The 27605-nt window shown below is 42.3% G+C and overlaps 1 protein-coding gene across 1 annotated transcript; it reads left to right on the forward strand.

Annotated features, from left to right (window-relative positions):
• Positions 1-14550: 14550 nt before the first annotated feature.
• slc2a3b (solute carrier family 2 member 3b) lies at positions 14551-27370 on the forward strand. Its single transcript, XM_063198793.1, has 10 exons — positions 14551-14763; positions 19288-19392; positions 20907-21067; positions 22199-22439; positions 22914-23076; positions 23396-23583; positions 24581-24685; positions 25000-25101; positions 25324-25527; positions 25898-27370. The coding sequence occupies exons 1-10, from the start codon at positions 14740-14742 to the stop codon at positions 26159-26161; spliced, it is 1557 nt and encodes a 518-aa protein (XP_063054863.1). The 5' UTR covers positions 14551-14739; the 3' UTR covers positions 26162-27370.
• Positions 27371-27605: the final 235 nt, after the last annotated feature.

Below are 27605 nucleotides of genomic sequence, written 5' to 3' on the forward strand. Positions count from 1 at the left end.
GCTGTAGAGAAAGAGTTGTCCTGAAGCCGTTGACGGCCGCGGACGAGCATGGCTGCTCTACATCCGGGGTTTCGCCGTTACCTCATTTTGCTCAAAGGGTCCTGTGCAGCAACGGGGACGCCATTGAGTGTCGTTGGCGTGTCGACCACTTCCCAGGTAAGTTGATATAATAGGGAGATTAATCAAAGTTGTCTGTCTGTGTCAGCGTAAGCTATCACAAGTACAGTCTCTGAGGATGTAATTTTTCCAGTTTGGGTAATATAAAATCTCAATGGTAATGTGAAAACCCGTTAATTGTGTGGTAGCGTTTTCAGCACGGCGTGGTTCAACTTTGGATTTTGACGTGTTCGCAAAACATCAATGCTACCTTTCAATCTATATTTTAAACGATGACATGTCACATATGTCGCATATTTTATAAGATACCGTCCTGTTGTCTTCTGTCAATATCCATACAGTCGTTATGTTTGATTTCAGAGCTATTTGCTTATCGGTCATTTATAGCTAATGTTTCTAAGCTAGCTGAAGGCTAATCAACAAAGTTAGTTGATGCACGGAGATCTTTTGTGCTAACTAATTAGATCCAGTAATGGACTACGAGGCATTCAAATGCTGATGTTCATGGCTTCAGGTATTACTTAAGTAGAATTTGGGATTTTTGTGCCATTGAGTGTCTACTGTGTCGTGTGTCGTCGACACAGGCTATCACAAGTACAGTCTCCGAGGATGTAATTTGTTGTTTTTGGGTAATAGCTAGTATACAATGGTGATGTTACCTGCTCATTTGTTATGCTGACATTAAGCTTACATTACTCTAACCTGTGCGCCGTAAGTGAAAGTCTGCGTTTATATACAAACGCTAACCGGATATTTTAAAGAGTTTTTTTGGAGCTTCATTTATAGAAGGAAAACCTTCGTTTGTGAACGAAAGGCACAACCGAAGGGGAAGGTCTTAATATATTTAAATACCCGGGTATGTATGAACAGCACCTGATTAGAGTGTGGTTCATATTATTTTCGGTCAGATATTAGTGTGTGGCATTACCAACGAACTGCAAGAATTATTTTTTGTGTACTTGTGTATTAACTACAATCAGTAAAATCATAACCTGGTAGCCTATTCGTCAACGTTTTCAACATTGCAGTGTTAATATTTCAGTCATTGAACAGTTTATGATTAATGCTTGCCTTTCTGTTTTAAAGCTTTCTGTTGGTCTCCCACCCACCAGCAAACTGAAAACCTGCTGGAGCAATCCTGCACCTGGAGGATGCTTCTTGTTGACATTATCAGTCCGGTCTGGACTGGTTTCCTTTTTCCCCCATTTTGATGTTGCGGAATAGGTGGATGGCATCCTCCTGTCAATCGTTTTGAGGAACCATGCTGTTGTAAGGTACTCAACGGGACGCTGCTCCTCCTTCACCAGGTATTTCACTGCGGCACATGTGGACTGGCTGAACACGTGCATGGCTGAACTCACCTTCATTTTTTCGAAATGGTTTGGCTCCAGGTCCTGCGAAGGGAGACCGCAGACGATGGGAGCTGCTCTTTTTGCACCACATCCTGTGGAATTATGACAGTTTGGCCACGGACAAGGGCACTCTTCAGGTTTTTAACCAGGTGGGGCACATCCGGCATGAAGAACAATCGTTCCTCTGGGTGTACCGGATGTGGAACCCATGGTTTGTCATAGGTGACTCCAAACTGTTTCCACATTGCCCTGTTGGGACTTCCCATGTCACTGGTGACGCATACAGCTCCAGGCCTTTTTATTAGAATACCATGAAAAAGTTGATTTATTTCCATAATTCCATCAATAATGTTAAACTGTCATGGATTGTAGATTCATGGCCCAGTTTTTTAACTATTCCAATCATTATTTTTTTTCTTTTTATATACGTTGGCCTTCCAGCTCAAAAAACCCATGAATTGGGGAATTCGCATTATTAGAATATTGTTATAAAATCACATTTTTCTTCATCAAAATTCGGGTCACATTAAATCAGTTGAAATTTGGTACTTTCTACATAACATGCAATGGTCAATACTTGGTTAGGACATTCTCTGTCTTCATAATGGCCATGATGCGTTTAACATTGAAGTCAATGGCAAAAACAGTGCATGGGAGTTATGGAAGCCCAGATATCCTTGATGCTTTGCTGTCAGCTGTTCTTGTTTGTTGACCTGGTGCCCCACACTTCCCTCTTCAATATACCCGAAGATTTCCATGCCACGTTTTGGTGTTAACTCACCAGTTTAATTCTAACTCAACAGAAATTAAACCCCATTCATTTTCAATGGGGTTTCATTTCTGGTTATTTAGAATTAAACTGGTGAGTTAGCGCCAAAACGTGGCATGGAAATCTACAGGGTATATTGAAGAGTGAAGTGTGGGGTACCAGGTCAACAAACAAGAACAGCTGACAGCAAAGCATCAAGGATATCTGGGCTTCCATAACTCCCATGCACTGTTTTTGCCATTGACTTCAATGTTAAACGCATCATGGCCATTATGAAGACAGAGAATGTCCTAACCAAGTATTGACCATTGCGTGTTATGTAGAAAGTACCAAATTTCAACTGATTTAATGTGACCCGAATTTTGATGAAGAAAAATGTGATTTTATAACAATATTCTAATAATGCGAATTCCCCAATTCATGGGTTTTTTGAGCTGGAAGGCCAACGTATATAAAAAGAAAAAAAATAATGATTGGAATAGTTAAAAAACTGGGCCATGAATCTACAATCCATGACAGTTTAACATTATTGATGGAATTATGGAAATAAATCAACTTTTTCATGGTATTCTAATAAAAAGGCCTGGAGCTGTACAACATGGAGTCCCACCGATGCTGCTGCCTCCACCAAAGCAGTGACAATGGGCTGGTACACTGCACCGTTTGTGGAGTTGCCGCTGTAGTGGTACGCCACCACCTGCTTCCACCGTGTTGTCACACCAGCCAGCATGAAAACGCAGGCATGAGTTGCCCTTCCTCTGTGGCCAGGCAGGGTCACATTGCCATAGAGCTGCCCTGTCCCCATGTGCAGCTCTACACCTGGAGTGATGGCCATCTCGTCCAGTGTCAGCACACAGTTCCGCTCTAGATCATCCATGGCAGCAGCCTTCAGCTCCAGCATGCTGAACACCTCCTGCAGCACTCCTGGCTCCATTTTCACATGTTGCATCCTCCTCTGCAGCGTGCTTACAGCAGGCAGAGGTATGCTCATAGATCTGAGCAGGTTGTAGGCTGTTGTGCCTGCAGAGAATCTAATTTTAATGGCCTTTTTAATAGTGGCGTTGCTCCATTTTGGTCTCTTGGAAGTCAGTGCATTAATTTGGTCCTGATTAAAGATGTGTTTCATTTTCTGTTGAATTTGCTAAAAAATTTTCCTCAGCCTTAATTTTTTTTTCTTTTGCAGCCTCAGTGCTCTCTCTGCCCCCAGCCTCATTTCTCTCTCCTTTTCCAGTTCCCTCAGCAGATCCCTCTCTACACTGGCTGCGCCTGCGCCATCGTCCCTCAGCATTTCCCTCTCGGAGGTCTCATCTCTGCTGCCTGTGCTGGAGTGATCATCGCAGCCTTCCTGCCTCTGTTCCTCCAATAGGTCCCTCTCTAAACTCTCCTCTTCATCACATCCTCCCTGACTTTCTCCCTCCTTTTCATCTCTCATTATGTCCCTCTCTCGGCTCTCCTCTGCATCTCTCTCTCTTTGTTCCTTCCTGTCTGTCCCACTCATCCCTACCTGTCCCTCAGTGTTTTCCTCTCTCTCTGTAATAACAAGGTAAGAGAAAATATCCCTATGCCATTCTATCTCCTGCATGAAACGTTGATGTAATACAGGGTTGATCCATCTTTTCATGTTGTTGTCGACAAATTCTGTCAATTCCACCTGAGTGTAGATGTAGATATCAAAACTCATCAGACCAGGCAACATTTTTCCGAGCTTTTAGTGTCGTGTATGGCGAGCCAGTCCAAATTGTTGCCTTATTTTCCTGTTCTTAGCTGACAGGAGTGGCAGCAAATGTGCTTTTCTGCTGCTGTAACCCATTTGCCTCAAGATTTGATGTGCTGTGTAATCAGGGATTCTCTTATGCATACCTTTGTTGTACTGAGTGGTTATTTGACTTAATGTTGCCAGCTCCAACCAGTCTGGCTATTCTCCTCTGACCTCTGCCATCAACAAGACATTTTTTGCCCACAGAATCTCTGCTCACCCTTTTTCCCCCTTACCATTCTTTGTTAACCCCAGAGATGGTTATGTGTGAATATCCCAGCAGATCAGTCTTTTCTGAAATATTCAAATCAATCCCTTTCAGCACCAACACCCATGCCATGTATTTAAATAAATCTCTCTCTCTTTTTTTTCTCCTGTCTGCTCCACTCTGGTCATAGGTTGATGCTTTCAATGCATTGGAAGTTCCAGCATGTTCCAGTTCCAGTGAATTCCAATTCCTCATGCATTATTGATTTCACTATTCAATTTCATAGTTATTTTGTTTGGGTTGTTTATGTTTCTATACCAATATAATTATTATTATTTGGAGTAATTTTTCTTTCAAATAAAAGATTGAACCATTCAAGCACAGGTTGTACAGCTGTGGGTTATTTACTTCATGTTCATTGCATCATGTTCATGTTCATTTGCATCCTGCATTGAGTAGTTTGACAGGTCTGATGATGACCAGCATCATAAAGGCCGAAATTAACAGTAATGTTATATTACTGTAGGCCTACAACTGGGACATGCTGTGTTTATATATATATATGTGTGTGTGTGTGTGTTTATTTTTTATGTATTGGAAGTATTTTATCCATTAAAATATCCTACTGTAAATCTGCTGAATCCAAAACAAATAGACATTATCAAGGGCTACGGACAATTAGCATCTCAGTGGTAAGTAATGGAGCTTCCTAGCTAAGATGACGTTTCCCTCCAAAAGTGTAACTGCAATGATATTACAGTATTACGGTATTGACACTTCAATATTTTTACATGACAAGGAAGGCCCTAAAATGGCCTACAAAAAACAAACCGAACTCGTTTTTTTGGGGGGGTATAATCTGATATAATTACCGTAAAAGGACGCTCTCGCTCAATGAAATATATTGACAGCTCCCGGTGTATAGGACCCTTCTACGGTGGGCGTAGACTACGCAAACCACGTGACCACTCGTCGGCAAAGATCAAAGGATGATCCAACTCTTTTCTCTACAGCTCTGGTCTGACCTATCTTCTGTATAAATTTCAAGCCTCTAGCCATTTTCTAACTGTTCCTGTAGGTGGCAGAAGTGTCCTTAGGAACAGTCAAGGCATGCTTTAGTGCAGACCAGGAGGAAATGTCAAGACAAAAACACCCCTTTTTTTACTATTATAATCTCAAAAGTAGCATAGCAAAATCATTTTTGAAAGTAAAGCACCTGTGACAGTAGTCTACTTTCTTGTCCTCTGATTTTAACACAGGTAGGCTACTGATTTTAGTGTCAAGAGCCTGACCAAAAAAGACCCTTCCTCTCATGACCAAAATACAACCCCCAGTTGCTATCTAGCTAGAAGGCATTGCAGCTAGCTTGCCCAAAATACACCATGAGATGATCTGTGTGGCAACCTTTCATTTTGGATAATGTGATCAGCCTACACAACATCAGGATGATGCTTACAAAATATCATCTAACAGGAGAATGCACAGGACTAGTGGTGATGTTGGGAATGCTTGGCTATAAATTTTGCTACGCTAGCTAGCTAGCTAGCTAGCACGAAATCGCTAACAACTTACAACTAAGCCTAAATACAGGAGCCTTGGTAAGTCAACTATTTTTACTCATTCTAGTTATTTTTTATGGATCTGTATAGTATGATCAGCTTACTGTATCATCAAAAAAGACAGGGGGGTTGCAGATTCTTGGAACAGAGTAGCCTTTGTGTCTGGTCAGATACAATCAGCTCACATGAGAAAGCATTGCACTTAGCCTCAGACCAGCTAGCCTTCACCACTCCAATCGGCTTGTGAAATGTTGGATATGTGATCAGTACTTTATCAAAAGAAAATTCATTGAACAATATATGACAAGATCACTATAGCAGAACCATGATTACAGTAGCCTAATCATCAATCTGCAAATTGTCCGCTCTGCCAAAGAAGCTGCAGTAAGCTACGCTAAGCGGAGCTGCCTGCCTACCTCCCCTACAAGACACAGCACGGTACTATTTCTGGAGGAAATAAACCAGCTGTTATTCGTTCTCCAACGAGGGTACAGAGCGCACAATCAGAGGGGGAGGGAGAGGGAGGGAGTTCCCGGAGTTAGGGGCACCTGCTGTCATGATCCATTCTGCGCGCCAGCAACTAAACCAAAACACCCTTGTTTTCGAGTCCACCCCCGTTATATTTCAGTATATTAGGTTGAAAAGGTCATACAAACGATCTTTTGTTCAGGCTACAGATGACAGAAGACTCTGTAATAGCATCTGATAGGTTTGGAGTTGTTAGGACGATGCCATTATGGGCAAAAACGTTTGCAGTTATAGTTCTACTTCAAATGGCGTTTTCTCAGCTTTTTGGCTAGAAAGCAGCATTTTGGTAGCCTAGAAATCTAGACGCCCCTAGCGACCGCAAATTGAATTTGCTCCCGGGGGCAGTCTAGCGGACCCCGGTCGTTTTGCAAGGCTGAAAGTTATCCGATGACAGGGCCAATCAAATCGCGAGGGGGGCCGGGCTACTTAGTAAACAGGAAACTTTCTAAGAAGAAGCATGGTGTCCGTCCGTGCTACGTACAATACGAAAGTGCACTTAATTTAAAAAGCCTGGATGATAATACATTTCGTGTCTGACATGGACTGATGTAATAATACACCATGAACTTATCGGACACAAATAGATCACAACACAATACCATTTGATCATTCGATGTTTTAAACTAGCTCGGTAAGCTAAGTTGAGCATTTTACAGGACCAGATAGTCACACGCTATTATCAGACCACTACTGTAGGTGTAGAATGAAATTGCTGCCCCAATTTCCAATAAGACACATGCCATTAAAAACGAGACATTTGGGAGCTTTGAAAGTCTTTGAGTAGCTTACTAAATAGATGGGAATGGCATAGTCTACCAAGCTAGTGGCTAGCTAACCTGTCGTCAATAACACAGAGCTAGGTATCCAGTCTTAATATAACCATTTAACAAGCCCCAAATGGCTCAACATTTCGCTGGTTGATCAAGGAGGGCCATGTGGTTGAAAACGAGGCATTTTTGAACTGTATAAGTGAAAACACGATTTATTAGGACACTTGTTTGTGGCTGTGGTCATCACACGCATTCACTGTTACGACGGCTCGAATTTGCCGCTCCACCTACAAAGGGGCCCTCGCTGGCTAGCTAACCTGTCGCCAATAACACAGAGCTAGGTATCCAGCCTTGTATTATATGCCTGCCCCAAATTCTAATAAGATCCATGTCATTAAAAACGAGACATTTGGGAGCTTTGAAAGTCATTAAGTCGCTTACTAAATAGATGGGAATGACACCTAGAGTCTACCGAGCTGGCGGCTAGCCAATCTGTCGTCAATTACACAGAGCTAATATCCAGCCGTGTATTAGTTATGGGTATACAGCTAGCTAGCTAACACCGAACATGCCATGTTGACAACAATCATAAATATAACCATTTAACAAGCCCCAAATTGCTCAACATTTCGCTGGATGATCAAGAAGGGCCGTGTGGTTGAAAACGAGGCATTTTTGAACTATGTAAGTGAAAACACGATTTATTAGGAAACTTGTTTGTGGCTGTGGTGATCGCATTCACTGCTACGACGGCTCGGAATTGCCGCTTCTCATTCTAGAATCTCTCTGACAAGACAGCTGTGACGTTACACAGAAGTGTGTGGGGATTGGTTGTTTGCCATCCAATTGCGTGGCGTTGAGTGCTGAAGCAACCGTTTATCCCGCCCACACTGCTGCCCAGCCCTCCTAGACCCTGGTACAGCTTTTTGCTGTACGGGTCTGGCTCGCTAGGCTAGCATTTTGGCGAATTCCACTTCATTTCAACAGATGATTATGAAAGAACGGAAAGGGGTAGAGAGACACCGTTTTTTTCTGCTGACAGATGAGCGTCTAATCTGTGTTTTGATAGGTATGGCGTTGACCTGGAGTCCTTAAATCCAATAGGTGTTCATGTCAATAAAGGATGATGGCGGAAAATATGCATAAAATGGACGATATGGTCAAAAAAACATTCTGCAGTGTGTATTGCAAATTCAGTTAACTTTGAGAAATGTTCTTGTACTGCAAACTTGTGATATTCTTGTGAAAACTTACAGTTTTTGCCTACTGCTTAGACACTATAGGCAGATGCTTAAACCAAAGTAGCATATCGTTAAGTTGTTGGTGCATAACTTAAACACTTATTGCTTGACTTTAAACAAAAGTCAAGCATTACACTTTCATACCAGTTTAGCAAGGCACTTGCTTTACGCAACACACAGACTTCAGCTGTCTACACACAATTTCATACACAAGACACTTTGTTCAAAAGTAAAATCTGAGTGTCATTGTGAAAACACATCTGTTAAAAAAACAAAACACACTGATATATGACAAGATTTAGACACAGACAATGAAACACATGCTTTCAAAATTGAACACTATTCTGCCATGTTTCAAAGTTGCATGCTTTATATTACATTGCATTTGTTTTATTTTGCATTTATTTGTTTTACTTTGATTGCTTGTATGCTAAACAAGGCGAATAGCACAATGGTACTAAAGTGTAGAATATGGAGTATGGCATTGACTGACTCACGTACTGTAAAACCTAGCCTGATACATGCCGCCAAGAGTAGCCTTTTGTCTTCATCATCACATGTTAGGTAATGTGAACATGATAGTTTGTAGAAATAGTGTCATTTTCAGAACACTACCAATCAAGCACTTGAGCAAACTGACTGAACATGATATAATTTTGATGATGTCATGTAGATGTCAGCTGCATAGTGTGTCTGTGGAAATGTATTGTATTCCGTGAATACCTCATACCTCATAACCAAGCAAAGTTGACATAACCCCATATTTATATCATATTTAGATGTTTGAAAAATTATGAATATAACCAATACACAAAAAAGGTACATAAGCTCACCTACACACTGTTGTATTTAGAGTGATGTACTGTTTGAGATATATTTTGCTTTGGTTTAATGTCCTGTACTGTAAGGTGCAGTTTTGTAATGCACAGTATTGAATTTTGGGGTCTTGTGAAAATGTACATTCTGTGAGACTGAATAGACTGCTCCAAAAAGAAAGACTGCTGTGTTTAGTATAAAGCAGACAACTGTTTTAAAGTTGATCTAATTTGTTTTCTCATTTGGTGCTTTTATGTGTCTTTTGACATGAAAGTGAGGTTTTGACAAAAGATTGCAAGGTTTTTATGGCAATGTTTATGCTTTTATAGCAGAGCTTCATGTTGGCATATATGTGAAGGGTTTATCTCCAAGTGTTGAGAGTAATTGGCTTGTGTGTAGAGTTTTGACTCTATGAGCCAAATTTTGCTAATTGTGTGCAAGCAGTCGGCAAAAACTTAAGTGTGCCACAAAGTATGTGTACCATTTCTGTTTTTCTTTTTGACAGCCATGCAACCATATTAGACATCAATGTAAGATGGTTGAAACACTCCCTGCACTCCTTAATTTCCACTGGGATCGATAATGCAACTACTAACGCTCTACTCTACTGGATAGATGTAACAATTCACTGTTAAATTGCAAGATGGCACACTTACTAAAGTTATGTTAAGAAAAGAAAGCTTGAAAAAAAAAACCAATGTTTCGGTTCTTTTTCTAGGGAGTTTGAGAGGGGTTCAGCTTCCTATATCTTGGAGGAAAGGAACTTAAGGAACTTGTCGAATGTAAAGCTGGTGAAACACATACTTGTGGTTTTGTTAATGTGTGCAATGACCCTCTTCCTTGACCAGTCAGTTTGTCAGTTATGAAAGGAAGCACTACTGGGAAATAGGAGCATCCAAAAGTTTCGTTAAGACTGAGAGTGATGAATGCCTCAAGTCAAAAGTAAAAGTAAAAGTAGGCTAATCCCTGGTGTACAACACTAGCACATTATATTACATAGCTGTAACACCATTTACTCCATTGTACCTAATAAAGACTGTGTTGTTACTGAAAAAACATTAAAAAACTAACAAGAACCCACAGCAAAACAGCTCATATTAAGCATATTAAGTAATAGACCAGACTCTGCTTACTCTGATCTATTGCTTACTCAGACTGTTTCTCTGTTTCACTTTTAATTTTACATCTCTGCTTGTAACTTTTCTCAACAAGGGAAAAGCTCACCAAAGGAGATCATTGAGGAGAGACTATCTTCATATAATATGATAGAATAGAATAGAATAGAATAGAAAACTTTTGCCATTATATACAGTATATTACAATGAGAGTTTAAGCAAGCAGATTCCTCTGTGGCCTAAAGTATCAGCCTTTTTATTCTCTTATTAGAAATCGTTTTGTATAAAACCTTTGTACAGTATCTGGGGGTGGTGGTAGCTTAGGTGGTAGAGGAGCCGTTCAGCAACCCTAAGGTTGCAGGTTCGAGCCCCACTCGGCCTGACTCCATCGTTGGGTCTTTCTCAAAGCCTAGGCCAGTGTCCTTCCAAGTGTATCAGCCTAATTAGTCACGCCCAGTGATTGGATACCCTTTATTAGTCACACCCAGTGATTGGATATTCTGTAGAGTTCACCAAAAAGTATCCAATCACTGGGCGTGACTAATTAGGCTGATACACTTGGAAGGACACTGGCCTAGGTTTTGAGAAAGACCCGTTGTGTCCTTGAGCAAGATACTTAACCCCAAGTTGCTCCTGGTGGCAGGGTGGTACCCTGCGTGGCAGCCACGGCCACCGGTGTGTGAATGTGGGTGTGAATGGGTGAATGTGAGGCATACAATGTAAAGCGCTTTGAGTGCTCGAAGGAGTGGAAAGACGCTATATAAATGCAGTCCATATTTACCATTTATCTCTGCTCTCACCCACTGTCATAAGCAATTCTAGAATATGCCACCACTTCCACTGAAAAGTATCCACATCATTTTCGTTTCACAGATGCTTTTATCTAAACTTTACAAATGCATGGGTGTAGAGACTTGTGTCTACAATGCAGGGTATATCAAACTACATATACACAGAGTGTAACCCTTTCATCTTCAGGTGTCACTCACCATGGTGTCCGCTGTGAAGCATGTCATGCAGGCAGTCATGGGTGAGCGGTTAGGGCGTCAGACTTGCATCCCAGAAGTTGCCGGTTCGACTCCCGGCCCGCCAGGTTGGTGGGGGGAGTAATCAACCAGTGATGTCCCCCATCCTCCTCCATGACTGAGGTACCCTGAGCATGGTACCGTCCCACTGCACTGCTCCCCATGGGGCGCCACTGAGGGCTGCCCCCTTGCACGGGTGAGGCATAAATGCAATTTCGTTGTGTGCAGTGTGCAGTGTTCACTTGTGTGCTGTGTCACAATGACAATGACAATGGGAGTTGGAAACAATGGGAGTCACTAGGAATGGGAGTATAATCGCTCCGGTTGGGACGCAAACCTCGGCCTTCTGGGATACCAAACAGGGGCTCCTACCATTACAACATCGTTATCCACCCTGAGGTCCCTCATACAATAATACAACTGGGTACACATCTGATGGCCTCACAGAAGCCATCCCACTTCTCACACCCTTTGTAGTGAAAGGGGAGTAGAGTTGCCTTCCGGCACTCTAAACTGGGCCTACAGGGGTATAAAACTGGCACACTGACAGCTACAGGAAAATGCCAGACTTTTTTTGTGGCAGTCAGAGCACACCCACAACCCTAGTGATGGTCACACCGTACCACACTGCCATTCATCTGTTCAGTGTAGCCTACCAGTCACCTGCCTCTGCATATGAATACAACTGAAAATAGTTAACATACATTATAGTGTGTCCACCTTATTGAGTCCCATTTCATATCTTTTCATGCTCTGACAGAAATTCCAGTCTGCTGGTTCCGGTAATTGTCGCCATTAAACTCTATGGAATCCCCTGCACAACCGGAAACTCAATGAGAGCTCCAGTGCTCTAAGGTGAACTACAAAGGAAACTGTGACTGTTTTTCTGCTGCAGCAAACAGTGAAATTGCATTTATGCCTCACCCATGCGAGGGGTCAGCCGAATTGGCACCCCAAGGGAGGAGTGAGGGGACATATAGAACCATGCTCATGGTACTTCAGTCATGGAGATGGATGTCCAGAGTCCCGAGCTATCTAACTGGCAGCTGACACCCGGCCTAAGCCAATGCCCATGATTGCCCAAACACTTTTCCTTTGCAGAGCATTCTATCCTCCTCCTCAAGACTCAAACTGGCTCACAAACCTACAAACAGTAGCCTAGTAGATGTTTTCACATTTACTGTAAGTCATGGTGATTATAACAGTCCACAGCTCAAAGGGTATAAGATCATGACTGAACAGTCACCGCTAGCCCCTGTTTTCTGCTGCTTTTATCTCAGAGATGTGGTCACTCTTAAAATACTTCATCACACTGTCTATATGGTTCCTTGGTGAGTCCGCACAAACACAAATGGGGCAGTGACACAAATGGGGCTGTCATGGGTGAGCGGTTAGGGCGTCAGACTTGTTTCCCAAAAGTTGCCAGTTTGACTCCCGACCCGCCAGGTTGGTGGGGGGAGTAATTAACCAGGGCTCAGTCTCCCCCATCCTCCTTAATGGTACCCTGAGCATGGTGCCGTCCCGCCGCAATGCCCCCTTTCGGGCGGCATTGAGGGCTTCTCCCTTACACGGGTGAGGCATAAATGCAAATTCGTTGTGTGGAGTGTGCACTTGTGTGCTGTGGAGTGCAGAGTCACAATGACAATGGGAGTCGGAGTTTCCCAGTTGGGATTTCTTCTTCTTTTAGTTATTTTTCTCTATACCCAAGACCCAGTTCAGCCAGTATGAAAACGCAAATAAGTAATAAGTAGGCCTACAAATAGTTTTGCCTATTAAACGATATTTTGACTTTTACAGCCATGTCCACAAAATTAGGCCTACCATTCACATGTTAGGATACCACAGAATGTGCTCTGTGCCATTTTTTGTTTCTATAGTGCAGATGCAGGAGATGGCACATGTTGATTTGCCCTTGCCAAGAAAACAATTTCAGTGGTTTCTCACGAAAATGTAGGCTCCTGTGTTTGTAGGTTTGCAGTCTAAAATCCATGGTGATGATGGATGCACAGCGGCGTAGAGCTCAAACTGCACGTATGCGATGCCCTGGCGCGTACGTGCGCTGCATATGATATGAGATTGGCTTGGCGACAAAGTTACCCCTCTACCCAGCGCACGGTGACAGCAGCTCAGTCCAGCGCATATCAACAACTGAATGGGATGCTGAGAGTGTTCATCACAATGTTCATCATATCTCATAGTTATAACGCGCTTTGCAGCAAAATCTACCAATGAAGTTTTGTTTGGATTCACGCGCCAGCATTCCCTACTCTGACTTCACAGTTATTTGAGAAGGCGTAGTTGGGTTGACATACAAAGGTTTGTAGTATAAGCGCGGCATGCCACCCACTACATATCCTCATGATAAGAGTGTGACCATATTTTTGTCCGAAAGCCAAGGCTTGCATTCTAGTTATTGTTCTGCGAGTATGGGTGGGAAGTGATGTGGGAGGTTCAGAAGATGTATTCAATTGCTCATGCTCAGTTTAATTGTGTAATTAAAGAAAAGTGTAAACGCAAGGAGAAAAACACAAATGGAGAATTTAATGTTTTGAATGGCCTGGATCGTCAAGTGCTATACACGGATAGCTCATGATGAATGTGACTAATCGTTCGTAGAAGTAGCCATGAGGATGCATCCTGATACCGGCGTGTCGTCAAGGCAAGATGAAACGTGCAGATCGAAGAGTACACACGCATATAAAAGCCCATCTATGGGAGGAGGGACATCAACTAGAGTGGGCATCCTACAAACCACACAGACAAGGTTAAGAGCAAGGACTACGACTTTCTATCACAAGGTAAAGGCAATGTTATTTATAACACAGAATTTATAGCAACTGGTTGGTTGTTACACAGTAGCTTCATTATTATTGGCCGATTGGTTGTGTAAATACAAAGAAAATTATTGATCATATTTTTGTGACTGATATTATGTTTAATAAGGGGTAGTATGACATGTGATAACTATTTGAACATGTTTTGATAAAGTTTTCCTTACCTTCCTTACTGAATTCCTTACTTTCCTTCCTGCGTTCCGAACAAATTGGGTACCCTTTGCGTAATTATATTTCCTTGCTTGAAAAACAAATGTTTAGTTTTACCAGATGTTTTCTTATTTTGTGTCCATTAAATAAACCACACTTAACGATGTAAATCTCAGGATTGTCATATTGTAACGGTTTGATACGCGGAAGAAGTGAATAGGGAGGGGCAGAAGGAGGGGCATGAACACTTGACTCCTCCAAATTATTGTGTAAATGTCTTTACGCATCCTTTATCGTAACAGTGTTGACTCATACGTGAAGGCTTGTTACCTAAACTGCTTCGAGTATTGACTGACATTAGTGCTCTCTCTCACCCAACCAACTTCTAGGTCTTCAACTCTTAGAACCTGAAGAGTGAATAAAAAGTGGATTAAGAAGTTTGAAAAGAGTTTGGATTTTTAGAACAGGCACTGAGGCCCACTTATTGACACCAGGCAAGATGGAGAAGATGGAGGAGGACAAGGTAAGAAGATACATTAAATGAGAAGAGATGTAGTAGGCATATGTTTAGGATTTTAATATGTTTATTTTGTAGTATTGTATGTTTAATGAGATTTGGGTAGCCATATTTTGCTTGCAAATTGAGACAAAATCGTCATCAGAAATAATCTGAAAATACATCATAATAATGGTGAAGAACTGTTTTCTTTTGCTATACCGTCATATGTTGAAAATATTTAGAGTTAATATATCTGTATTGTCCTACTCACTAATGTTCATAGTATGTTGAACGTGTGCACATGGGTCTGCACACCACATACTCCGAGTGTGCCATGATATAACCACACAAGTGTGCTGGTGCACATATCCTTCATCTCAATTCTGAACACATAGGGCCTAAGTAGTTGCTCCTCCTGCTCACACATAACTTGACATGTACCTTTGTTGCTTATATGTCAACGGTTTAACATGAATACCAGTAGGTTATTCTTCAACAGTTTGTTTACAAATAATCCATAAGACAACTCACTGTCCCATTTTACCTGAACAAGTGGCCCACTTCACTTGACTACTTCTAATATGCTGTCTCATCATCTTCACAAGTTTTAAAATATTGTAAAATATTATACTGTTTAAAGTATTTTCTGTGCAGAACTGAAGCAAAACCCATATCATATCAAGCCATACAATAAATATAATTGTCTGCCCTAGGAACCTGAAGCTTTTTTGTTGTTATCTAACAAAAATCGTACCTTTTCACACCCTAATTTAAGCACAGTTTACGAGTGGCCTTGTAATCATGGTCCTGTTTAAAAAAAACACCTTCTGTGCCATGAGACAATGCATTTCTCACACAATCAGCAGCGTTTCCTGTGCTGTGTCAGGGGGGGAATTGACGTTCTTCCACCCTAACTTAAATGAGTCAACCTGTAATTTATGAGAGAAATGCATCCAGTACTTTTCCTTTCTGGCTTAAAGAAGGAGTGGGATGTGGAGGAGGGGAGAGAGGTGTAAAGGAAGTGAATGCATGAGTGGAAGAAGAAGGAGAAGAAGAAGGGCTCTCTACTTTACCTGTGCCCAAGTTATGATGGCATGTCTCAACCTGAACATGAATGTCTTGCTGCCTGCTGCTGCCTTTTTTGGCATGTTGTTGTACGTCATGTTTTATAGACATGTGAGGAGGCTGTACTGTACAGACAAGGCCATGGGAGGCCACTTCAAGATGTTTTTGTTGAGTTTGTCTTTGTAGGCCTATTATATGAGCTGAAGCTTCAAGCTTGTGTGTGTGTGTGTGTGTGTGTGTGTGTGTGTGTGTGTGTGTGAGAGAGAGAGAGAGAGAGAGAGAGAGAGAGAGAGAGAGAGAGAGAGAGAGAGAGAGAGAGAGAGAGAGAGAGAGAGAGAGAGAGAGAGAGAGAGAGAGAGATTTTGGGTCTTAAGGAAGCAGCTGGAAGGTGAGGCATTAGAGGTGAATGAGTGCATTTGGAGAGAAAGACGCTATTTTAACGAAAGAGTCTGAACCCATGACCCATGAGGGACGACTAGACAGGTTACTCAGGTCCTTTGCCCAACGTCTCCTTTTGCTTGTAGCCTCAGTGTTTCAGAGCCACAGAATGCCATAGACTGTTCAGCTGCTATTTCTGCATACCTCTCTGACGTTGTTTTAAATATTACATTACATTACATGCATACTGTACATACATTATGTGTGGGGATGTTGGATTCACTTTTGTTGAAAAATCTTTAGAAGCATGCTGCTCACACACAAGAACACATCGGCCCCTACCGTAGATAGTCCGTTTGACAGTTCGGTCTGCCGCAACATTTATCAGTTATTGCAAACATCCTGGTTGTGCGCTAGCAAGTAAGGACAGTGAGATCTAGATAAAGAGCGATGCCGTGACGCTGAGTGAACACAGCCCAGATACACATGTGTGTTACCATTATATTCTTTTCATTCTAACCTTCAACTAACTTTTGTGATGTATCATCAATTTATTTTCTTTGTAGACGTTATGGCATTGGCACTACAGCTGTTGAGAATTAGAAGTGAAATGGGGAGAAAATGTTCCTCTTGCTGCCCTATAAAACTTTTTACAGCAAATCCCACACTCTGACACCTCAGTGGATGTGACCAGTTGTCTGAATTGTCTGTGTGTACAACTGGGGCATGATCATTTATGCTTCGCATACGTTTCCATCACTCTTTCACCCTCACTGGGTCAGCTCCGTAGTATATCCTCATTGTGAACTAGTATAGGATGGTCATCATCAATGTATTGATATACTGTATTGTAGCAAGCGAATATGTTCAGGGCTCAAGGTTTCTGTTGAGTTTAGATATTGAATGGTATATTCTCAATGTTACATACAATAGAGAACCCTTTTAGAAGATTTCAAAATAACACAGGGCCTATTACAGGCTGTTATGTATTTTATGTCACACTGGCGTTCATGTAAGCCTACGGTCGACAAAACAACACAGCGTAGAATTAGCTTACGTCAACTCAATGCAGTCTTTCCTTGGATAGTGACTCCTAAGGTATGCAGTGGTGTTTGGGGGAGTTGTCTTGGGATAAAACATGAGTCTACGGTAAAGCAGAGTAGGACTACTAGTCAGACTAAGTATGGCAATACCCTTTGAGCAAAGCAGGCTGTAACATAGTGTACCGTGAGTTTTCGGCCCGATCTGTGATATCTGTGTTCCAAAACATAATGAAGGGCGAGGAGGTGAGCATCACTAAGTGTGCCTGTCAAGACCTGTCCCCTATCCATCTGAATGCAACAGTTTATAGCAAGGTGTGAATAGGCCAAGGCAGTGGGTGAAAATAGGCTCCTTAACCATTCCAGCCTTCTTCCCATGGTTTTGTCATTTAGTCTTGTAGTCACTGAGAAAGGCTTGCAATCTTCTGTTAGAGTAGTGTTTCTCAACGGGGGTGGTACAGCCCCCTAGGGGGTGTTGGGAAGGACACAGTTGAAAGGGGGCATGGCTTAGTTGTCATTGGGAGCATTAGTCCATTTGATTTTTGTCATACTAAGTGGGGCGTTGGTAGGCTTATGATGAGGTCAAGGGGTCGTTGGGAGGCTTGTGGTGAGGGGGCGTTTGTCCAAAAAAGGTTGAGAACCACTGTGTTAGAGCAAAAAGATATCCAATGGATTCTCCATTGATAATGATAATGTGTTTACATTAGTGATGTGCAGTAAGTTATGCAGTGTTAAATCAACACTTAGGAAGCAGAACGAACATTATGAGTGTTGAGTGTTGAATGAATAGTGCATAATTTCTTGTGTGCTGTAATCCCCAGCGTTTGCAGAGAGCAACGTTATCAAATTAACAACGGTTTTGTCTAGACCAAGAATATCTGTTGTAAGGGATACATTGTGTCGCATACAGACTGTCAAGCACTACCCGTGACTAACATGTGAACCAGCCACTGTATTCAGATGTTGCTCAATAAGTGATTTATTGTAATTTTGCAATTACTCAACCTGTGTCACATTTACGTTGTGGCGTGCGTAAAGAAGCATTTGGTAACATCATTGCGGCTGTCGTTTTTCCGGTTTATTTGGTACAGTACTCTACAACAGTTGTTGTGTGTTAACCACCTAGAGCTACGTATCTGAGGCTGAACTTTGTTAAGGTGTCTGTCGTGTCCTTGTGTGCTGTGAAGTTTCTCAACATCTCAGCGGAGGGGGAAGAAGTAGAGAGCAGGGTCAGGAAGCACAGAAATAGAATGTCTCATTGTGCGTCAGTCAACAGCAGAAGCTTTGTAACTTTCGCAGAGCTCTTGGATGCAGATAAGCAGAGCATGTGAGACGTTTGTTTATTGTTGCAGCGGCACAGTGCACGTGTGCATGCATTAGTACATTAGAGAGAGCTCTCGCTGATGCAGCGTGTGTGTGTGTGCAGAGCACTCCTGACTTCGTTCCGCACTCTCTGCGTATGACGGTTTCACCCTCGTGTGTATGCATGGCATCCACTGCTTGGCTGCTAGTGTTTGAATACAGGTGGCCATTACACACACACACACACACACACACACACACACACACACACACACACACACACACACACACACACACACACACACACACACACACACACCATGAATTTCACTTTTTAAGTTTTCATGATGACAGTGCCACATATGTGTGGGTTCTTTATGACTGCTGATTGTTTATGTTGAGTCTACCTTTTTATTTTTTTTGCAATATTTATTCTACCTTATCTATTCTGTCTAATTTATTGTGGCTTGACCTATCAAACTTAATTGCTCAATATTATAGGACAGATTAAACGTTTCTGAATCTGAATTAATCATTTGTTATTGGGAAATGCACATTTCTTGATTGCTTTTGATGGGTAAACTGTTTTGGTCAATTTGCAATTTAAATGATCAGGGTGCATTTCTCGAAACCATAGTTGCTTTCGAGAAATGCACCCCTGATTTCCATATCTGAGATCTTCAGTTTCGTACTGGTGGGGTAACCGCTTTGTCATGTGGGTCTCATCTTACATGTGTGTCTTCTTTGGTGTGTTATTCTGCAGAAGAAGAAGAAGGTGACAGGCTACCTGCTGTTCTGCGTGTTCACGGCAGTCATTGGATCTCTGCAATTCGGCTACAACACTGGAGTCATTAACGCCCCTGCGGAGGTAGATATATTTACATTACATTGCATTACATTGCATTTGGCAGACGCTTTATAATCAAAGAGGACATAATCATAGCCAACATCACTAGCAAATACTAAGTACACAGGAACTATACAGAGCAACAAGTACAGATGCAAAGAGGGGTTAGTTCGTTTTTTGTTTTTTTTAAAGTAGAGCACACACACACATGCATACATACACATGTCAAGAGTCTGGCCGGGGGCTACTGTATATAGGTAAGGTAAGACCATGAAATAAGAGCTTGGTTATTCAGCTGCTTATGAGAAGTGTATGTAGTTGTACATACTGGACTGTACAAGTGCTGTGGCTATTGGCCTGCTTGTAAACGTAGTTATTTTCGCCATGCAGTGGGTTTCTCCTATTTGTGGACCAATCTGCAAACAGAGGATGGTAACATCGACTCTGTCTGCACTATATTTCAATTTACAGTTTGTAGGCAGGCTGATAGCCAGGCCAATTCTCACAATTCTCACACTTAACCCATTGATGCATGATGTTGCGTTGCGCGACATTGGCCCTGGTGCCTGGAGCTGCATTACACAACATTCAGGCTCATGAGATTTGAGACAACTTTATTAAAAATCTCTGTTTGTTTGAGATGAATGAACACATTCTAATGAAAGACGAGGGTCTTAGCATCTAAATGCAACTTAGTGCATATTTTTATGTGCTTCAGAAGCTGAGATATTTAGGTTTTTATAGACTTTCTTTCTTAAAAAGGGCTCAGGCATTCAGCACCCTTTTTTGCAGCTGCCGTAGGTGTCAATGGGTTTAGTGACAGGTAAAGTGACTCTTACCTAGAGGAGATAGATTGTGAAACAGCATTGTGTGGTTCATAGTGAAATGAAGCCCTCACATGAGTGAGATTACAACAGAGATGGGAACAACCAGTTACAGTATATGAAGCAATATCATCTGCTTCTCATATGTGAACAAGTCTCCATGATGACTGTCTCAACTAGGCATGTGTAAAACAGAGTTAGTAAAGTGGAAACCACACAATCAAGCTGGATCAAGCTGACTAAGCAGGGTGTTGTTCTTTACAGTGAAATGGCTTGATTGAACATCTAGAACAGTACATTCAGGTTTTTTTTTTGCTCGATGTCGAAATGATTACATGATCTGGCATGTTTGGATTTGTCCGACTGTGAGTGAGAGTGTGAGTGTGGGTGTGGGTGTGTGTGTCTGCGTGTGTGTGTGTGTGTGTGTGTGTGTGTGTGCAGTGCACGTGCATGCACATTTTCTGGTGTAAGAGAGAGAGAGAGAGAGAGAGAGAGAGAGAGTGTGTTTGTGTGTGTGTGTGTGTGTGTGTGTGCGTGTGCGCGTGTGCGCGCGCGTCTGTGTGTTTGTGTGTGTGCGTGTGCACGCGTTCGTGTGCACGCGCATGCGCGTTTGCACTGGTGTGTGAGTGATAGCGCAGGTGTAAGTGTAAACAACATGGTTTTACTGTATGCTACGGTAATAACCACATATTTCTTCTTGCATAAACTCAGAAATTGAAGACTTTCATCCGGAATGTGACTCTGGAGCGGACTGGAGAGGCTATGGAGGAGGGCACGGTCAAATTTGTGTGGGCCTTTGCTGTGGCCGTCTTCAGTGTCGGAGGCATGATCGGCTCGTTCGGAGTGGGAGTTCTGGTCAACAAGTTTGGAAGGTGAGTGACCCAGCAACAAAGGAGCAGCAAGTGGCCCTGCCGTGGCTTAATGGTAGGGCACTCGTCTACTATGTGGCCGACCCGAGTTCAAATCCGGCTCGGGTCCTTTGCCGCCCCTTCCCCGTCGTTCTCTCCCAAATTGCTTCCAGTCATTACTTCACTATCCTATCGAAATAAAGGCACCCCCCCCCTTCAAAAATAAAAACAAAAAACAAACAAAAAAAGGAGCAGCAAGTGCAATCAGAGATACCAACCTAACTGCAAGTGCATGATGCCTATTTAAGCAATATGACACGAGTGGGAGGGAAGATGTTGGCTAACATCCTCCTGGTTGTGTGTGGTTTGGCCATAGGCACATAGGCAATCAGAAATCACACCCGGGAACATCTTAGCCAACATCTTTCCAACCACGAGGTAGCTATGGAATAAAATGATGGCATTCTATCCACAGCGGAGTGATTGCTAGGTGTGTTGAGTCTCCGGGGAGGATGTCAGCCTAGACATCCTCCCGCTTACCGATGCGTTGAATGCCAGTACAACGTGCCTCGTCCAGTCAGATATCTCAAAATATATTGACTGGATTTAACTATTGTATAATGGATTCTAATGAAAGTTTAATAGTGTTTCAGGTATCCAATATAAGTCTGCACCCCACATTAGGCAACCATGAGGCGGTTCACATACATAGCCAGGTAGACCTCTGGGTGGCCAGGTCATGATGAAAAGTGAATTTCATCACTGTCCAGCAGAAATCTTTTATATCCACTATTTTAAAACAAATATTTTTTAAATTCGTTTTTTTAGTCATTTATAAAATGTAAATCAGTACTTCTGGTCTTTTATTTAGAAAATAGTGATTTATTAATAATGATATAATATCTAAAACTGGAGATACAAGGTTTCTGCCTGACAGCGACGACTTTTTGAGTTGAATTGGGTGTTAGTTCATGTAGCGGATATACATCCACAATCCTTAGAGCTTTGAAAAGTCATACTACAATTCTTTGCCAGCACATTTGAGGCAAAGCAAACTTCATTGATTTATAACAGGCACAAGCACATGGCCCATATCAAAATGTAAATATGTTGACTAATTAATTCCTTTTTTTCTGTATTTGTGCTCCCGTGCAGGCGTAAGGCCATGTTTATAAACAACATCTTGGCCCTCATCGGTGGTACTCTGATGGGTTTGGCCAGCTTGTGTCAGTCATTCGAGATGGTCATCTTTGGTCGACTGGTCATTGGCCTGTTCTGCGGACTGTGCACCGGTCTGAGCCCCATGTACATAGGAGAGCTGGCCCCGACTGCCCTGCGTGGGGCCTTTGGTACGCTGCACCAGCTGGGTGTGGTGATTGGCATCCTGGTGGCCCAGGTAAGAGCTCCACAAATCACTCTTATCTATACAGTGTATTTCAGTCATCATCACCACTGTTATGCTGTTATCATAACCAATGATTATAGATCATGTCTTGACTTGGTTTGACTTGCGTTAAAAAAATCCCAGAACCAGTCAGATTTTAGTTTATGTTTTGTGTTTTTAAGGTACTAGCACTCAGTCATTACATTACATTTCATGACATTACATTACATTGCACTACATTACATTACATTGCATTTCATGACATTACATTGCATTTGATACTTTTATCCAAAAGCGTCTCACAATCAAGGACATCATTATGGCATGCAGCACGTGCAGATACAAAGTGCACAGGAGGAATACAGAACAATAAGTGCATATGCCAAGGTTTTTTTGTATGATTTTAAGTACATGAGCACAGAAAAAAACACAATTTTTGTAAGATGTCTATGAACTTTATTGACCATCCATGTGTGTCCCCATCAGATCTTTGGGCTGGAGTCCCTGCTTGGATCGCACCTCCTGTGGCCCTTGCTGCTGGCCCTGACGATCCTGCCAGCAGTGCTCCAGTGTATCATGCTGATCTTCTGCCCCGAGAGCCCCCGGCACCTCCTCATCAACCTCAACCAGGAGGAGGAGGCGCAACAAGGTGGGTCTGCTGAGAGAGAGAGAGAGAGAGAGAGAGAGAGAGAGAGAGAGAGAGAGAGAGAGAGAGAGAGAGAGAGAGAGAGAGAGAGAGAGAGAGAGAGAGAGATGGATGAGGCAGAAAGTAAAGTGCTAGTAGTCAAACACCAAAACTTTAATTGAAAATAGTAATTAAGCACAGTACACGTAGTACAACCATGACTGGTAGGCCGCTTGTAGCCAGTAAACCCTAAGAACAACTCAAGTACAAAACATTGCAGCTGCAGGTTATGAAGACACAGCATGAGCATGATCATCTTCCATTTCTCGATCCCCACACACAGCACTGGTGCGTCTGCGAGGCTACGAGGACGTGAGCGATGACATCAACGAGATGAAGGAGGAGAGCAGGAAGATGGCCATGGAGAAGAAGGTCACCATCCCCGAGCTGTTCCGCAGCCCCGCCTACAGGCAGCCCATCATCATCGCCATCGTGCTGCAGCTCTCCCAGCAGCTCTCCGGAATCAATGCTGTACGTATGTCCGGCCGGCATGCAGTATTTGATAACCTGATGACCTTCTTCAAGCAATTCCAAAGTATTAGTAGTACAGTATTAGGAATCGGTTGAAGATGGTCAGTAGACCGAAACGTCGCAGTAAACCATGCAAATGTGAACAGTGTGCGGGAGCTTTCTTTTCTTTACCGTTAGCGACCCAAGGGTTCCACTCCGACGCACCTGACCAAAGGAGGTGTGCAAGAATTCTACATTCATAGCCCCAGTGGCTAGCACTGTAGATCTGAAAGCCCTTATTAGATTAAAGGTCCATTTGTGCCATCAAGAAGGCAGCAACAATAACTGTAACTACTTGTACGTACTGTACATGGTGTGTGTGCAGTGAACGCTTAAGAAAGGTATTTTAGTTTTTTCTGTGTGAAAACAATAAATAGAGCAGGGTGTTACCTAAATTGGGAGAAAATGTGATAGGCTGACGTGTTTTTTACCTCCGCTAAGGAGGTTATGTTTTCGGTCGCGTTGGTTTGTATCTCTGTTTGTCTTTTTATCTGTCAGCAGCACTCAAAAACTCATGGACAGATTTGACTGAAATTTGTTGGGAATGACCTATGGAACAAGTCATTACATTTTGGTGGTGATCCGGATCACAAACTGGAACCAGGATTCTTTTTTCAAAGATTCCTCCCCATTGCTAGCCTAGAAATCTAGACACCCCTAGTGACCGCAAATGGAATTGCGGGACATTCCAGTTTCTAACTCCACAAAAAGAAGGCAGAGGTCTGCACTCTATGAGTGCATTTCTCGTTTTAATTAATGAAATTGCTCAAATGCTTAAGATGTAGTTTGTGCCTGCCATTACTGTTACAAACAACTTAATTCACATCAACTATTTTTTGTAATACACAAAGTAGTTGTAGTTATGGATGTAGTTATAATTTGTGGCGTGAATTGACCTCATCTGGTCAGGTTCTGCACTCACCAGTGACAAGTGTTTTGTGCTTTGTGTCTCTTGCAGGTGTTTTACTATTCTACAGACATTTTTGAAAAAGCTGGAGTGACTGAACCCATTTATGCTACAATAGGAGCTGGAGTTGTCAACACAGTTTTCACCGTAGTATCTGTAAGTACATGTCTTCCTTTGGTCTACATTGCACTGGAATCACAATACACAGCAGCCATCAAAGGTTGACGTTTTTACAGCATATTTTTTTTATTATGTTTGAACATTTTGTGCATTGTATAATGTTTGAAAATGTTCAATTCAATTTTTAGCATTAGACTACCGGCGTACATGTTTTGCTGCTTATGTTATTGTCTACCTGAGCAATTTGTAGCATACCTGTGCTGCACCAATTGCAGTAACTGTCATTTTAACTACAATGGGTTCCATGCAGATATCTGTATTGAGTTGTACTCTGTTCTTTTTTTCCGTAGCTGTTTTTGGTGGACAGGGCCGGACGCAGAACGCTCCACATTATTGGCTTGGCTGGAATGGCCATTAGCGCTCTCCTCATGACCATCTCCATGGAACTGATTGTGAGTGTCCAGCTTTCTGTACTGTACTTTTGTTATTGGATTTTTTTTATTTAATTGCCACAGTAATCTTAAACCTAAGGTAGGAGATTTTTTTCTGAAGCATTTGTTTACCATTTGCTCTTGAGCTGTTTTTTCCAAGATCTCCTACCATACTGTCAACCAATATCAATTTTTTTTTTAAAGAATGATTGTAAATTTGTTTTAAATTCCATTCTGTTACAGCCAATGAATAAGAACGTCAGCTACTTGGCCATCGTTGCAGTATTTGCCTTTGTAGCAAGCTTCGAGATGGGTCCGGGCCCAATCCCATGGTTCATTGCCACGGAGCTCTTCGAGCAAGGCCCTCGCCCGGCTGCCATTGCAGTGGCTGGATGCTCCAACTGGACATCCAACTTCCTGGTTGGACTCCTCTTTCCCCCACTGGCGGTATGATATTCAGTTATTTAATTACAGTACCTATGCTATCACTGCAGATGGGATTGCCAGTGATCCCATTTAACTTAGTTGCTAAAAAAGCCCAAGTTCATCATAACAACATTGCGATGACATTACAGAGCGTCTCAATTAACAGATTGAGACATAGTCAGTAACAGATTAAGACATTTTGATGGAAATGAAGGTTATAACAGTGGCTTTGCATGATTAAAGCGGGTTAAAGGAGCATTGAAATCTAGCCATTCTACACTCGGATGATGTGCTGTTGTATTCAGTATTATAATAATAGTAACTGTGATAAAGATAATTAATCACTGCCATTCCCTGTTCTCAATGTTGTGTTTTGTTGTGTTGTGTTTAGGACTTGTGCGGCTCCTATGTCTTCATCATCTTCGTGGTCTTCCTCATCTTCTTCATCATCTTCACCTACTTCCGGGTGCCCGAGACCAAAGGCCGGACGTTCGAGGATATCGCCCGTGGCTTCAATGCTTCCTCCTCGGGGCCGTCCTCCCCGCCTCCCCAGGAGGGCGAGGTCACTCTCCCCGTCTCGCCCACCACTGAGAAGGTCCCCATGGTGGAGTTCCCCCCGGTGGAGAAGAGCCAGAACGGCCTCCCATCTGCCTAGGAGGAGGACATCGAGTTGGCACTTGGAAAGGAGTCTTTGTACCGTACACATGCCAGGTGCTGAACAACAGTTAGTTACTATGAAAAGAAAAGGGCTCGCACACTCTTCGGAACTACTACTACTACTACAGTACTACTATTACTACAGTACTACTACATTGCACTTAACTGATTTTTTGCCATTGCAACTGCAATTTACAGTTATTACAGGGTGCTGGCTACAGTCCCTGGAGCAATGGGGGGTTAGGTGCCTGTCTCAAGGACACTTTAGCCATTACAACCCTTTGTCTCCCTTATAAATGGGAAAATAAACCAACAAAAAACACTTTCCAAAAGAAAATCCTGATTATTGTGCGAGCCCTTTTTTCATTCATAGTAACTGGGAAACTAAGGTGGTCACACCACAACTCACTGCTTCCAAAAGACAACCATGGTAGACCCAAGTACAGGAAGCGGACACAGACAATGTGGTTCAGACGTTCAGACCTGGTCAGCATACTATACTAGTTGTGTAAACCACCTGTCTTTTTAATTAAGATATGTGACAGAGCTTTCACAAAGGTGTTCTTGGACCTGAACAGAGTAAAGCACCCCATGTCAGGCCCACAATTAACACATTTTACATAGGCTGTTGTGACGTTCAAGTCAGGAAGTTTAAATTGTTCTCTTTATGGCCAGTTTTCTTTAAATGAGACAGAAGGGATACAACAAGGTCACATGATCTTATCTATAATATAAAAAATAACCAAAACTAAAGCCAAGGCACCAAGACTAAAAGGTACCATCATGTGAAAGGTTTACTATGTCTGTACAGTGTCAATGTGAGTTACTATGCCAATGTCATTACATTTTTTCTGTAAAATGCATAGTGCAAAGTGTAGTTTGAACATTAACATTCCAGTAAGTATTCCAGCATGTGTTAAATAACAGTAACATACTGTGCGTAGGTTATTCGTAGAAATACTGTAACACACTGCCTCTAAGCCTTGACTGCCAGAATGCATTCCACTGAGTGTTGGGAGACTGAAATGATCTGAATGATGGCACACGGTGACCTTTCCCCTAGTCACCATCAGTCACCTTTGTTGGAGTCATCATGAGGATTGCCATTTTTTTAAGCACTATTGACCCTACCGGCCCTGATTATACTGGCACTGAACGGATGAATGGACTTTAAAAGAAACAAGTCTCTCTTTCATGAAAAACGTCAAACCTTAGGTGTCGTATAGACATCTTACAGCAGCATACAGGGACGCTACAGTCATTTCCACTTCAAATCATAACTAAAGTATTTTTGATAGCCTCATGTTTTAATACAGGGGCTATATTTTTAGAACAATGTTGCTAGTAGTATTATCAATTTCTATTGTTTAGAGAGAATTGATCCTTAATGCACATTTCCTGTATTGAGTATGGTCAATGGACTTGTGCATGTGATCATTTGT

Source organism: Engraulis encrasicolus, chromosome 5 (assembly GCF_034702125.1).
Source record: "Engraulis encrasicolus isolate BLACKSEA-1 chromosome 5, IST_EnEncr_1.0, whole genome shotgun sequence".
Taxonomy (NCBI): Eukaryota; Metazoa; Chordata; class Actinopteri; order Clupeiformes; family Engraulidae; genus Engraulis; species Engraulis encrasicolus.

What these genes read in the sequence shown, in the direction of transcription:
- slc2a3b (XM_063198793.1), top strand. Translation starts at nt 14,740, where the DNA reads ATGGAGAAGATGGAGGAGGACAAG. An exon ending in AGAAGATGGAGGAGGACAAG is followed by an intron (nt 14,764 to 19,287) that starts GTAAGAAGATAC and finishes GTTATTCTGCAG; the next exon opens with AAGAAGAAGAAGGTGACAGG. An exon ending in TTGGCATCCTGGTGGCCCAG is followed by an intron (nt 22,440 to 22,913) that starts GTAAGAGCTCCA and finishes TGTCCCCATCAG; the next exon opens with ATCTTTGGGCTGGAGTCCCT.